General features: G+C 42.3%; 1 protein-coding gene across 5 annotated transcripts; it reads right to left on the reverse strand.

The window, feature by feature from the left end:
• Positions 1 to 283: 283 nt before the first annotated feature.
• On the reverse strand, positions 284 to 15098 carry HSD17B2 (hydroxysteroid 17-beta dehydrogenase 2). Of its 5 annotated transcripts, none has more exons than XM_075101288.1 (7): positions 13881 to 15098; positions 11842 to 11915; positions 11309 to 11459; positions 6193 to 6405; positions 5704 to 5889; positions 2965 to 3102; positions 284 to 1412 (listed from the first exon to the last, which is right to left on the reverse strand). In XM_075101288.1, exons 3-7 carry the CDS (start codon positions 11388 to 11390, stop codon positions 1054 to 1056), a joined length of 978 nt encoding a protein of 325 aa, XP_074957389.1. In that variant the 5' UTR covers positions 11391 to 11459; positions 11842 to 11915; positions 13881 to 15098; the 3' UTR covers positions 284 to 1053. The 5 variants fall into 5 exon arrangements, with proteins under 5 accessions (XP_074957389.1, XP_074957388.1, XP_074957390.1 ...); XM_075101287.1 differs by having other exon boundaries at positions 11803 to 11915; XM_075101289.1 differs by having other exon boundaries at positions 11309 to 11376; positions 11803 to 11915; positions 13881 to 15068.
• Between the last annotated feature and the right edge of the window lie 292 nt (positions 15099 to 15390).

Here is a 15390-nt window from a genome sequence, read left to right on the forward strand (position 1 = left end):
CCAACCTCTTGGCATTGGTGAGGGTTTTATGGTACAGGGACAACCAGTGGCAGGGAGGGCACCTGTTGCTCCTAGAATGAATTTAGAGAAGGGGATCAACCAAAATCCATCAGAAGATGGACACTGGACTCCAGTAAAGCCAACCTGAAAACTGACTGATCTTAAAGGAGCGAGCATAAACTCTCCCCAAAGCTGAGGGAGACACAGGAAGGTGTCAGGAAAAATGGGCAAAAATATGAGTTCTTCATAAACCCAGAACAGAGTAAAGAATTGTACAAAAAGCAGAAGTGAGATCAGAGTTTACTAATAATTAAGGAAGCGCAGGCATATACAGGCAATGAACACCATGACCAGGACAGTCATATCAAATTAGCAGCTGATATACTTAGTATTACTTTTTATAATACTGTAGGAAGGAGATTGCTTCTTTATGAAGGTCTTGATCTGCCTTTGTTAATTTCCCCCCCCCAACTAATTTACTTTGCTTAGTCTAGCAAAGAGTACACATATAAACATCACAACCATACTTCACAGAACTTGGAAAAAATGTCAATAACTTCTTAGGTCCAAAAGACCCCACCAACCACCAAACCAAAATGTGTTAGTCTGAGGCTGCAGTGAGAAAGATTTGCTTTAGACATTTAGAAATCTCTCCAATGACAGGAATATATGCGACTCCTTAAAACATTTAAGAGGGTTGTTCACTCAAGGATGGTTTTTTTGTTTCATTTTAAAAAACAGGTTATACATATGTCTGTGTTGGTGGCACCTTTTGAAGCCGACAAGGGCTATATAATCTCATGAGATACCTTACTCAGAAGGCAGGATATAAAGACACCAGGAAAACATTTAAATTCCCCAAAAAGCCCCATCTGGGGACAGCTTTCTATTTCTGTTTATCCTCCACTTTTCCTGAACATTACTCAACACAAAGATTTACCTTTGTTTGCAAGGCAGCATAAATGCAATTTAACAAAGACAGTACAATAAATAGCAGTGTCTTGAAATGGAGTTTTTCCCAGTTATCAAGTAAGACAAACACTGATGTATTCCTTAAAGATTCTTGCTTTCAGCTTCTGATGTTCTCAGCGCCCTTGGGACAGACTCAGTACTCAGCATTTTACTAATGAAAAAGTCATAGAACCAGAGAGGAAAGTAGCAGAAAATACAGAGAGGCACATAAGCCCCTTTGCCAGGGGTGTACAAGCTGTGTGGTCTTTTGGCCAGCAAAGCATGCAGGATAGCACTCAGCACAGGGGAGAGGTTGGCATCGCAGTACGTGGGCATGTGCAGGAGGTAGCTCTTCAGCCCCAGGAGGTAGTCCTCACCATAGTCTTGCCTTGTGTCTGCTGGGAGGTTCTCCATCAGCTCCTTTTCTTGCTTATCCCACAGGTCGGATGTGCCTTGTATACCTGCAGTAGCAACATCACAGGATAGCATGTGGGTTTGGGAATGAATTAAAAACACTCATCCATAATTAACAGTCAGTAAGTTGTTCACCACCACCACCCTGATTCACAGGTGTTCTAAGCTGGGTCAGTGGAGAACAGACCCAACAGCTGGTTAGCTGCAAGTGCTTTTACCTGGAAGAGAAGGGAAAGCACAAAACACAGACCACACAAAAAGCATGGGGTGCACGTACTATCTGGTTACCAGCTCTACGTAAAAAGGCACTTTCATAGCCAAGTCAGCATTTTTTTCCCTTTTTACCATCCCCCATTGCCAGTTTGTCCTGAGTGACTGAGGAAAGACAGGCAGACTAAGATGAATAGGATTCACTTGGGTTGGCCAAGTGCTAAGCTCCTCTTTCATGAGTGACATTAGTATTTGAACAACTTTTCATTAAGGATAAGGCTTCTATTAGGCAGATTAAAAAAAAATTCTATTTTCCCATCTGCATCATATGTAAATGAAAGCAGTGGCTTTTCCAATACATTTATTGTTAACTACCATGAATTAAGCATTGTAAGTAAAAATCTTTAAATAAGTATTTAAATCAGAAATATTGGGACTTGCTTTGATGCATGAAGTTTTCATCTAGAGCTCTGAAAACATCTAAGTGGGGCCCTGAAGGTAAAACCTCAGGCAGGTATCACTGACCACGCAGGCGTCGTCAGAGCCCAATGCCCCACAGGGCCCCTTCCCAGGCAGGGAGCCATTCAAGGGCACGGGGTTTTACGAAAAACACCATTTTGCTTTTCATCAAGATAAAAATTGTAACCATGAAGTCACCAGGACTTTCCAAGTAGGCAGCAGTAGGACTTGATGTCATCCTCAGGTACCTACCAGACATGTCCACAGAGCAGGGACCCGTGTGACACCCACCCTGCTCCCAGGTGGGCACGGGGTGCGGCAGGAGATGAGTCTGTAACCCAGAAGGGCTCTGCAGAAAGTGCTCAGAGCAGTGGACAGAGGATTTGGAAGAAAAGCAGCAAAAGCACTGCATGGGGAAGGAATGGAGAGGAAAGCTCAGGACCATACAGAGTAGTATTGACAGCAAGTCGGCAGGATGACACGTATTGCTGCAGATACTTTGATGCAAGACTGAGCAGCTCAATAAAGAGAGCTCTGATACTGAGAAAGGTAGGACTGACAGTGAGTCCTGAAGCTCTCATGCAGGACAAGCAAGCCGTAACACTCAAATCAACTACACAGTGATGCTTGAGTTTTTAAAACTTCAGTAAAGCTAGAGCAGAGGGAAAACATCAATTGCCTGAACGCTGCCCTGCCTCAAAGCAAAGACAGCTCTCCCCTCTCTGCCTAGGAGAAAGGCAGAGGCAGGCAGTGTGCAGAACTAGAGGAAAAAGCTCTTGCAAAAAATGCAGATCTTAATTTCCATAACCAACATGAAGAATGGCAAAAAAGTCCAACCGCTGAGAATCATTCAGGGCTCTGTATGAAGATGCTGGACTATAGGGAAAGAGGCACGGCAGAAAGAACTACCCAAAAGTGTCAAATACCAACCTGTTCGGAAGCCTGACGGATGAATTGCAGCAACTTTAATTCCCCATTTGGAAAGCTCTTGTCTTATTACTCCAGAAAACATGGACAAAGCTGCTTTTGATGCACCATATGCAGCATACCTTGGTAGTGGAATGCCTCCTGCAGGAGCAATATAAACATGATAAAGCTCAACGGAGGCTCTTTCCAGCCTTTATTTTCATGATTTAGAAGGAAGATTATAGAGCAACCAAAATTATGCGACTCTTACTGAGGTTAAAGACAAGTCAGTGAGGGAATAATTTCTTTCTGGAGGTTAAAAAAAGTGAAAGTTGTAAATTAGCAGGTGCTTACAGCAGTTATGCTCAGTAGCACCTGATAAGACACCTTGTATGGGAGAAAAAATAAACTGTATTGCATTTAAAGGTAAAAACTGCTGAAAATTATGACTGTTGGTTTCAGAAACACTGATAATGTTCTAGCTCATATAACTAGTGAAGCAATAGTTTAATACCGCTGTTCTTGTTGTCCCTGTAACACAAATTTCAAGCTCCTACTATAAACCACAGTTACAGAGTAAGTAATCTCAATTCTAGCTTTATAAAGCAAATTTATCTTCCAGTTCTTTCCAGCTAGTTTCAGAAAGACAAGAGACAACAGTGCAGGAGTGGGGAAAACCTCTATGGACAAACAAAAACTGGAATCACATCCCTTAGGTGACAGGACTACCCGAGACCCATCATGGAAGCAGATCCCCTGCCTAAACCTATATCCCATCTCCTCCAGTCCCAGCAGCATTTGTTCAGGTGGAAAAGATAGAAAACAGCCAGTATTTTAGGTGAATTTGAAATAAATCCACAAGTTTACAAAACAAAATCTTCCAGAAAATAATATCTTCCAAATATAGATATTTCCTCTGTTTCAAAAACTGGCAGATTGTCACTTCTTCAGCTTTAGAAAAATCCAAAGATGCTTTGATTTGAGCATCTTCCCCTCCCTTCTTCAGCCCCCCAGCTTTCTCCACAAGGTTGGTGTTACCACCGTACAGAGTGTCACGGCCAGGTTTAGGGGTCATCACAGCCACCACAGCCAGTGCCGGCACAGCAGGGAGGAGGTAACAGAGTGAGCAACCCTTCCCTTTGAGGCACGTTATTCCTTCTCCTGCCTGCATGGGCGGTGGGCACACCCTCCCACACAGCCTCCGTTTCAAACATTACACATTTATCTCAATGTATTTGAAAAGAAAATATTTCGATACAGGGGAATTCTCAGGTAAGCCACTGGTGCCGTCTATTGGGTTTTGTACTGCAACAACCAAGGTATCATGGGAGTTTCTTACACAGAGTCATTCCTTTGAAGAACTCAGGCCAATTGTATGTTAATTATTCTTCTGTATACATCTGAATAAGTTTGAGTTTCAATTGGTTTTAGCCAATTGAATCACATACTTTTTTCCCCTCTGAGGTCAGGCTAACCTTGAGTTCAGTTAAATTAGCTCTACACAGACAGGAATGGAGTCGGCACAATGAGACCTCGCTAACTTTTCCTGCTAATGTTTTACCAAAGGACCCTCAGACCCCGCATTAAGAGGACGCTATTTACCCAAAACAGCCTGTATACAAGAACATCTGTGCGAACAGCTATAGTTTAAGCAGGGTCATTATCAACTCCTGTAAGGGCAAATTATTCAGCACAGGGAAGCTCTCCATTTATGCCTGCAGCTCAGGGATTCATGCCAAGAATTAAGACATCTACCCCAAAACAATGAAAGTGCAAGCTTCACTTGGGTGCTCAGGGAAAACAGAGGTCTCTCCTCTGTCTCTGTGCTTGCAAGGGTTGGTGGGCAGAGCAGCACCAGAAAGGTCCTTCTGATAACCCAGTCCTGACTTCTTTAAGTGTCAGCAATGAACCATAAACACAGGTGTGCAGATACAAAATATACTTGGGATTATAAAAAGAAAACAGAAGAGGACAGCATCAGAGCTAGGCTGAGGCCACATCCAAAATATTTTTAAAGAAATATAAACACACACTCTTTTAGGTCCCAGGTTATTAACAGACCATGTTCTACGAGAGAGCCATAGGATGCAGCAAAATATAAAAATGGCTTCTGCTCTTGAATAAGTAAATATTTCTCTTCAGCAGGTGTTTCAGGATTGTGCTTTCTCACCCTAACTACAGTACTTGAGCCCTACAAGGGCAGGGAGGTGGAGCTGCCCAAGTGAAATATCTAACATTTATTATAGACTGTTGCAAATGTCATTAACTTACCCAAAAGATATTTATGCTCCAAATTTAACTTAAGTATTGAAAAAAAAAGTTGAAACTTTAGGTATAACCAAGCCCAAATGAAAGAGCCTGTCTCTGGAAAAGGCAAACAGCTTTTGGGCATCTCCACGATGTGGTTCAATGAGGTGGTCACAGACTTCTGCTGGAACATGTTATAGAAACATCTGTGATTTACCACCCATCTTTCTGGAAGCTCACAAAGCTATCACTCCGCATCTATAACAATATCTGAATTTTACTGTCTTTTATAAAAGAGCATATTTTTAGCCATATTAAACTCTTCTTCTTTTAGGGCTGTTTTCTGGAAATAGACTCCCAAGCAAAAGACAAACCTGCATTTATTACCTAGATATTTATTCCCTAGGTGTACTGACAAGCAGGACTAACCAACACCTTCCTTAGCATTTTTGCCAAGGAAGTTAGTTGTTTTGTCTGTTGCACCAGAAATTTATTTGGTGTTATAGTTCAGCTCACCTGCCATGCTGGACATGTTAATCAGCCTCCCCTGGGATTTCCGAAGTAACGGTAAGAAGGTCTTGGACACCTCTACAGCCCCAAAGAAATTCACCTCCATGCACTGCCTGTACGTGCTCATGGGGAGCAGCTCGCCATCAGCAGTGAAGCCCAGGATACCCGCGTTGTTCACGACCCCCCAGAGCCCTGGGAAGAGGAGAAAGCACAGGGCTGCTATACAGCAGGAAATCAACTCCATAAAGTTTAAACTGATGAGCTGGGTGATGCTCCCCAGATCAAGGCAGAGATGTTCTGCAGCTACACAGTACCCACCCCATGAACAGTCATCACCATTTTTCATACGTCCCAGAAATCAGGAGTCAATAAGCCCACAGACCGAGGGGTGGAAATGACCTACGCACATGAGCCATGATGCAGAGAACAGGTAAGGAACGGACCTCGTAAAGCAGGTACATTAGTACCTCCATTAGAACAGCAGAAAATCCATACCTGTATTTTGCACCTTCTCCGAGACTTTTAGATAGGCTTCCTTGACTTGGGTGGCATTGGTTATATCCAGCTGCAGGAGAGAGAGTCTCCGAGAACAGGTCCGTCTCAGTTCCTCAGCTCCAGGTCCATCCTTATTCAAAACCCCGGCAAATACAACAAAACCTAAGTCATCCAGGTATTTAGCCAGCGCATGTCCAATCCCAGTGTCACTTCCTGAAAGCACCAAAAAGACACCTGAAAAGTACGTCTGTCCTAAAACATCATCTGAAAAAATAAATCAAAAGGAAATACATGCAAATGTAACCAAAAAGATGATGAAATAAAGTTGCTGAAATACACATGACAGTAGGAAAAAAGTTTCAGATCCGAAGGTTTGAGGAGCTGGACCTTTGCATGTTCCACAAAGATTGATATACCGTGTCCTCTCGGCTCAGAACTGATAGCATCAGCTCATATTCTCCCACTGAGAACAGGAAAAAAACACAAAAGTACTTTAATTTGAAGTCTCAGATGGACAAAGCAATTACAGGGCATTAGAATTCAAATAAATTGTTGTGTTCTATTTCTTAAATCAAAGAAGTTGCATTATTTTATTCAAACATCTATCATCTGGATCCTTCTGAAAAATACTTTTTGGTCCTAGGCTGCCACCAAGCCAAAGCTAAGCAACTGTTTCTTTACCTGCAAAGGATCTCAGTGCTTTCAAACCCTAAGAAAACTTCAGAATGGCATTTTTAGGCTAAGCCAAATAACACCAGCTGTTTAATTCAAGCAAACTTGCATCAGAACTTCTCTTATTCTCTCTATCCTCCTCTAAACTTATTCCCAAACTTTGTACGTCTAAAGCAATGAACTACCAAAGGCAGGAAGCACCATTAAAGCAAACACACAACGATGACCTCCGAGTTCACAATTGTGCAATTTCTCCCACCAGGTAAGAATGATTAATATTTAACAAATAATTTGATTCACAAGTCTCTCCCCTTGACCCAGTATTTTGCTGCCACTATCTTAGGATACTTTTAAGCGTTTTTCTTTTCCACCGTCTTTTTTTAATTCCAGTTTCCATTTTTGCCATCTACAGAGAAACACCTTAGTGAGGGACAAAACATCTCACCCATCTGCCCACCAGGACCCCCAGTGAAGTGACAAAGGGCTCTGCTAGAGACAGGGAAGGAGTTTATAGGGACTGTGCTGCAGGAGCTTTGCAAAGGACAATATCAGGAGGCAAACGAGGAGTTTAAGAAATTAATGCCATTTTTACACTGTAAAGAGATACATCAGCATATCCCACGATACTGCACCGCACCCTCCACTGTAACTGCAGCAAAGAAAGGTCCTGGATGCTGATGTGCACCAAGTTCCATGATGCTACGCCAGGGCTTTGCCATCTCTTGTAATAGCAATTTGTTAAAAAAAAAAAAACAACCCTCAGCTTTCAAACCCACCTGCATGACTGGAAACCTGAATGCAGGACAAAGGGCTTGGGCTCCTGCCAGTGATTTACCACTTCCTCATTTATGAAAGCTGCGATAGTCCCTACTTAACCCTACCAGAATCTTATAAGGTTGTGATCTGTGATTTCAGCACACCGAGCTGGATATTATCACAGTTATTCACAGGTCTTCTTCTGCACTTAAAATCCATAGTCAACAGAATTTGACTGCTAAAGAGACTCATCTAAATCATGCCAGATCTTAATTTCTGGACTCTGTCTTTTAACTGGGGCTTTAGTCCTGAAAGGTGAAAAAAATTAATTCCAGGTGACTTGAAAGAAGCATGTATTAAATGCCTGGATCAATCAATGCAAGATGTTAAAAATATTACTCATGTTATACTTAATTCTTAAAAAAAAAGAAAAAGTGCTTTTTGTCATTTTTGAAGCCTGCAGTTTATCGAAGATGCACCAGCACACCACATACATCACACTTACCTTCTTGCAGCCCTGACCAGAAAGAGAAGAGCAAACCTGCATTCTTGGAATTCCCTAAAGAGACATGAAGAAGCCTGCAAATATCCTAAAGACATGACAGCTTTCTGGGTTTGGGGGTGGGGTGCATTTCCTTCTTTTTCTTTTAGTGAAAAACCCTATATCTGGATCAAATCCTTCCCCTTTCCTGCTTCCCAGCAAGTACACAACCACAAAGCTACGTATTACTTAAGTTTTACAACACAGCTTTAACTTGGGAAGGGAAGAGTGCTCAACAGCTAGGGCTGGGTGTAGCAACCCCAAGAAGGAAATAAAAAGCAGTGTTCACCTGTGCCTGGTTTGTCCCCAACTTTTATCAAAACAAGTCTGATTTGAGTTTCAGGCCTGTTATTGAAGTCCAGAGAAACTTCACCCTTCAACTCATAAAATTCAAGCCACAGTTACATCTCAATAGGGGAGAAACAGAGAATTCCTCACACACACAGACTTTGCTTCTATGTCAAAAATAAATCTTCCTATCATTCACAAGTTGTTATAAGAAAGGCAGTCAGTACCGACTGTAACTGGATCGTTACTGAGAATTTATCGACTCACACTGAGCATGAGAAACGCCCAGTCACACACCAAGAATGAAAAGACCAAGTTAACCCTTTGACTGCTGCACACAGAATAAGCAGGGCAAGAATTTTACAATGCCTGCTACTTTCAATCTTCATGGTAATTTAATTTTTAGGGAAGCTGGCTATTGGGTCTACCAAACTACACTGAAGTGTTCGCACACCTGGAAGCTTCTCTTTAAGGACGCTGAAGCACTCACTCATAGCAAGAGGATCAGCAGAAATGTTCGCCAACGACTTCAAGACTGCACACATGCCTGCAGCTATTCACGTGAAAATGTATTTTGACAACTGAACACAGTTTTCCCTTATTGTGGTGTTCCAACGAACCGCTGGCTTAAATAAATAATGCACAGTGGCATCCATACAAGGGACATCCAAAGAGGAGCAGAGCAATATTTGACAAAACCCAGGGAGGGAAGCACAGAGATTACTCCATCCTCAGGCCAAAGGTAGCCGTCTCACGAGTGATGTGTGGCAGCTGCCCAGAGCACAGCAGCATTCCTCAACCCTGCAGGGCTGAAAGAAGGGATAAAGAAGAAAATAAATCACACATTCCTATGAAGTGCCTGCCTCAGGTCTCGTCTAAATTGGAGAAAATGACACCAAAATTGATTTAAAGGCACTTTGCACCTGCACATGCATGCAGACACATATCCTACAGTTGGTAAAGGGAAGAGTACTACAATCGGAGCAATTTAACTACGAAATGTGTTGAGCAAAGCTTTCATTGCAGTTGATGGAGGGTTTGATTGATTGCTTATCAGTCTGGATTCACATAAAGACGAGGAAGAGCCTCCTCAAATGCATCAACTGCCAGAGGTGTCCAAACTTGCACTTCTTTATGACAGTTGCAGCACAGGTACGAAGAAAGCACATTCATGCGCTGGACGATACCCAAGTGCTCTTCACTCCCCTACACTGCTCTAATTCAAATTCTCTAGAACAGCAAGCTCTGAGAGAGTGCTCTTTCCTGAAGAACTGCAGTCTTACAAAAGTAAGAAAATGCCCAAGTGCAAGCACAACCCCTGCGCCTTTAGGGGTGAAAAAAGGAGTGCTCCCTATTCTCCCCTGCCCGATAATCATCTTCATCTGATACACCTGCAGGGAGAAACCCAGCTGGCAGATAACCCGCAATGGGAGAACTTGCTGCTCCTCTTCTCCTCTTTTAACTTTAGTGTTTAATTGCATTGTATTAATGCTCACTAGGCAAATCTGAACTATTTCCAGGTGTCCCTATAAAACAAAATTAAATACTAGAAGAAACATCTATATAAACCAAAGCAACTTAATTCAACTTTCCAGAGGGGAAAAAGATAAAATAAAACAAAAAAGAGCAAGTTAACAGTGCAAGAAGCAGTTGGCAGGCACTCCAGTTTAAAGTTTGATTAACTCAAATAAACAACATTTAAAGTTTTAGAAAAAAAAACAGGAGAAAAGCAATAAAACTACAAAAACACCATCCCTGCAAACAGAAAGTGGGGTTCGAGGAGATGAAAGTGTTAACAGAGACTGACTTCATTAGCTCTGAACTTTCACCACCAGTGAAGGAAATTACTCCCAAATGATTTCATCCATGGTTTCAAAGAGATGGCACCAAACCAGTGTCTAGAAATATATTAATGATATACACAGTGTGCACTTTGTAGACACGTACACCAAAAGATAACCGTACATCCATAACCGGTGCAATACATTCAAGTAAACAAAAGTAATGTATGAATGTTGTGTTCTGAGGGCTTCCAGAAATTAATGCCTCTTCTAAAAAATCAGACCATCGTAAGTATTCTTATGCTTTTTGCACCAGTTAATTTCACAAGTATGTCTAAAAAGCTACTTGTAAAGATTAAATGAGACACTAAAAAAATAATAGCATCTATTAAGATGCTTTTCTACTTAAGTTCAGAACACTTATCCACCTGGAAAAAAACATCTCTGGCAAAGCAAATAAAATGAGCAAAAACAATAAAAGGAAACCTTACAAGCATGCATTTCATAGCTACCTAACCTAAGGACACAAAGTTTTCCAGCCCGCTTGTGAGAAAAGCCAGTTTTTGTTTCCCAGAGCATGTCCGCAGCACCTTACCTGTGATGAGCACGGCTTTGTCACCCACAGGCAGCAGTGTCCTGCCACCCAGGTACACAGAGGAGATGAGGCTCATGGTGCAGAACACCACCAGCCCTCCGCCAGCACCCAGCATGGCCACACACAGCAACCCCAGCAAGGCAGGCAGGAGGCTCCAGACCAGCACATTTGCTTTCTCCGCCAGGTTCCTCTTGGCTGCGCAGAGCACAGTCACCCAAAAAAGCATAGTGATGCCCACACAGACCCATCCAAGGGAGCTGCCAGCAAGAGCATCCATCAGCAGGGGCAAGAAGCAGGGGCAAGAAGCAGACGCACGCACACACACACCCCACCACCAGCTGGGTAAAAGCAGGTGTTGCTAAATGCAGCGTGTGTTATGTAGGAACAGGGGGTGGGGCAGAGAAAGAGGACTCTGTTTAAAGGTTTGACATAATCTCACTTAGCCTTGGCATCAACAAGAAGCAGAAGCCTTCCTTTTCTTACCTTTTATTCCTTCTGCCTGACAGCTCCACCTTCTGAACAACATGCTGGCTGGATAATGATTGACAACACTGGAAATAGACATGATGTAGCAAGTGCTGGCTTCAGAAAGCGATGAACTGCTATATGTTTTTCACACTTAAAATACATTTTCCTAGACAGTGGGGAAAAAAAAACCCAGTTTCCTTTATGGGAAATAGTTAGAATTCCCTGCCTAAAAACTTAGGGTGCAGTTTCAGTGGAACTGATTTTTGATAGGCAGTGAGAAAAATTAGTTGGGACCGGGTTATTTACTCTCTGTAGTGCAAGCTGTGTGGTTAGCATTGGGCTTTATCACACATGAGCTCCCCATCTCTTTCAACAAAAAGCCCCAAATTACCTTCCCTGCTTTAGTGCACACCTTTGGCTCTTTACCTATGCCACATTCAGTGAATACCTATGGTTAATTGACATTCAAGGGGGTCAGTGAGGCTAGGAAGGGGTGATTGCTGGCTTACCATTAAGGGCACTTCGTTAAGTGAAGACACGTGACACACCTGAGATTGAGTCTTCAGTTGACCTCCGGTGATGACATTCCCCTTAGTTTTGACAGGAATCACTGGTTCAATTCCTACAGCAATTTGGAGGGGAAAAGATGTAACCAATTAAATATATTTGAGAGATTTAATACCTACTGTGGTATACTCCGAAAGTTATTTAAACAGCAAGAAAATTTTAAAATCCATCCAGCTAAAAGGATTGAAATACAACTTTGGCATATTTAACCCTGTTTAAAAATCCCTGCTAACTGGTTTGAGCGACGAGCCAAAGTTATCACATAACCAGCCAACATCATGTAGCTCATTTTCTGAAACAAAATGTAGTGCTGACCTATTTTATTTTAGACAGACGCTAAGATTGAAGTGCAGGGTGCAAACCTAACGTGAGACACAGGCACATTTCCATTCCATTATTCCTTCGGGCTTTTATGGGATGACAAATGTGTTGAATATAAATTTTTACAGCCAGTGAAAATATTTACATACCTCTGTAGGTAGTTTACCTCAGAGATGAGGTCGCTTTCTTAAAGGACCATTACCCTCGACGTCTGCTTGTCATTCATTCCTATTGTGAACATTCATGCATCCATCCTCCCACCAGTGCGCAAAGTGTAAATTATTTTCACTTCTCTTTGCCATTCACTGCTTTTGCTTTTCGTTGCACTCTGGTCTCAAGGTCAGTTATACCTTGCCCTCCATTAAGGCATCTTCTTAAAGATCTCCTTGGAGAATTTTGCTTTCTCTCCCTAATTGGTCTTTATCACAGGATTTAGATTATTACATGTGTGTTGGCATTTATAGCATCCGCTCTCACACGTGAGGATACAGTGAGCTGGAGTTTTTGTATAGTGGGATGAAGGGCAGAAGTGATGGCCTCCAGCCTGATGTCCACCCTGGCTCCCCTCAGCCTGCAGGGAGGAGACAGAGGTGGGTGAGGGGCCAAGCCATGGTGGTCACCATGCCTGGTCCCTGCAGAGCAATCTCCATTTGAGTCTTCCTCTCTGCTCCACGCTCTCCTGCCGTGTCCCCCACTGAAATGCATATGTGCACATGCACATCCTCTCCCTCACACACTGAATCGGAGGGTGGGGGGATGTACGGGCTGCTTGGGCTGCCGTATGCACACATTGTACACCCGCCTGCTGCTGTGTGCTGACACAACATCTGTCTGCACCCACAGCACTGCAGAATGACTGTGGAAAGGGCTGGTGGGGACTGATCTCTGAATGAATTAATGTTAAATTTATATTTTTAATATAAAATATAACAACTGAAGGCTTCTTTTAATGAGAAGCTGACCATGTGTTCACCTAGTCTGTGAATAAAATTATGTATAAGTGCATAGATCATACATACCATGAGACAGGTTGCTACCAGAAAGGAGGGTATGATCTAAAACTGGCCGAGAAATATTAACTTGGAGTACCCACCTCATGAACCCTCTGCACTTTCTCTGACACCAGCAGAGACAGATTGCTGCTGCAGTATTTTTCAGCACAATTTTGCAATGAGGTAACTTTTATCATATCACACTCACTATTCATCTTAAGAAAGCATCTATTTTCCTCTCTACCACTTTGGTATGTCTCCAGTTCTCACAGCTGTACATTAACACAAGATTGCAGTTGAGTTTGCATTATTTCCTATTTCTCTATGCCATGCCTGCTCATGCCATGAATATACACCCTTATCTCACCTCCTTCTTGATAGTTTTGTTGGAAGATATGTGGCTCTTCCAAATTACCAGGAAGTTGCATCAACATGACATCTGTGTTACAAGGAGGATGGATTTGAGCTAATTGATTTTGAGGTAAGCTTGACCTACCTTTGCCAGGACATTTGTTTTTCTTCCCAGCTTTTCAGAGCCATCACACAATAACTCAGTGCCCTGTCCCTTTATGCCCTGGCAGTCTACACATTCTATACTGGAGCCTGAACACTACTTCCATAGTCAGCCCATGCCAATGCCAAACGGTAGCAGAGAAACAATTCAGACCAGCCTCCTGACTGAACCGTTCTGTTGCGCGATTACTTACCCTCCCTGAACACTTTCATCCCTGTGCACATTTCTGATGTTTCTAACTTTGCAGATCTCAAGCGTGCCCCACCATGTAAGTCTCTCCATGCTGAGTGATAACTTTTGGAGGTCAATTAAAGCAATGGCAAAAGAAGATGCCTTTCATGAAGAATTATCCTTCCATGGTAATCTACAACACAAAAAGCCAGTCTCTACAGAATCTCTTGAGTCCAAATCCAGCTTGTTTTTCTCTGAATTCTACAGTCACAGCATCTTTTACCCTGTGTAGTATCACTGCAGAAGATTTTCCCCAGGACAAATCAAGACCTCCTCTCCAATGTGTGGGATTTTTGTCAGAGGCATCCACTCATTGACTCCACATTCTTCTCCTTTAGGCACAATCACTCCTTCCCAGATATTAATTTACTTCCTTCCCATTTCTTTAAGCTTTTCTCCTGTCATCCTTTGCTGGCTGTATATTTTTCACCATGATGGCTGCAGCCTCTGCTTTCCATTTCTGTTCTTAACACAAAAAAAGGCAAAATGCTCAGGTTCCCGTTCCTTTGAAACGTGAAGCTGAGCCTGTTCACAACTTCTTTGAAATGCACCACCAAGCTCTTTTTCTGTTCTAGCTCGGTAATGAGCATTCTTCTGTCTTCGCTTTTCATGGTGTCATTTCTGGTTCAGGAGTTTTCCTGCTGTTTACTTTATTAAAGCCTCTGTCTTTCTAGCATAGTAGAAGCTTCCAGTTCAGCCATGAGGCCTTCAAGCATGTCTCTGTTACCTTTCCCTGCACTGTTTTTCACTTTCTTGGCCACATTTCTCATGTGCTTTCTTTGTACTTTCCACTAACTTACTAGTCAACATTTTTCTTTTCCGCACTTTCCCTTCATCCAGAAATACCACATGCCATATCCAATAGTTGCTGTCTGTTGATATTCTTCTGTCCCAGCTGCAAGATGAATTACAATGTCTAGAAGCATGGAACATTTTTTCTACATGTCCGATCTCTATCTCAGCTTCCTCTGCCTCTGCCAGTCACAGGTTCGTTTTTCAGTTCAGGCTAGAATTTCTCACAGAACTCTTCAGTTTTCCATGTTGCTCTATTTTTCCTTTGGCTGATTCAGGCTTTTTCAGCTGTGTAATGCAATGATTGTCAGCCCTGAGAGCCCTTGCTCCGTGTGCTTTTGTGGCTTCGGTAGGGGAACTGCATTTCAAGTTCTGTAGGAAGGTTTTTGGCTACAATGCTCTTCTTGGAAAATAATTTCAGCAGAAAATAGGTTGGAATATCTTTCACAAAAAATAGTAACAGAGATAGAAAGATTATTTTTATGAGTAAATACATATATGAGCAGAAAAAATATGAAATAATTCACTTGCATTGACTACAGCTTCTGAGAGTACATAAACATTCTGTGAAACACCTTCATACATTTGGATTTTGGTAGACTTGATGGCTACACAAGCACTTGCCAGGCTATATGTCCTGGGTGCAGAAGCTATTGAACTTGCATACACAAAACTCATTT

The sequence above is a fragment of the Phalacrocorax aristotelis genome, chromosome 8, assembly GCF_949628215.1.
Source record: "Phalacrocorax aristotelis chromosome 8, bGulAri2.1, whole genome shotgun sequence".
Classification (NCBI taxonomy): Eukaryota; Metazoa; Chordata; class Aves; order Suliformes; family Phalacrocoracidae; genus Phalacrocorax; species Phalacrocorax aristotelis.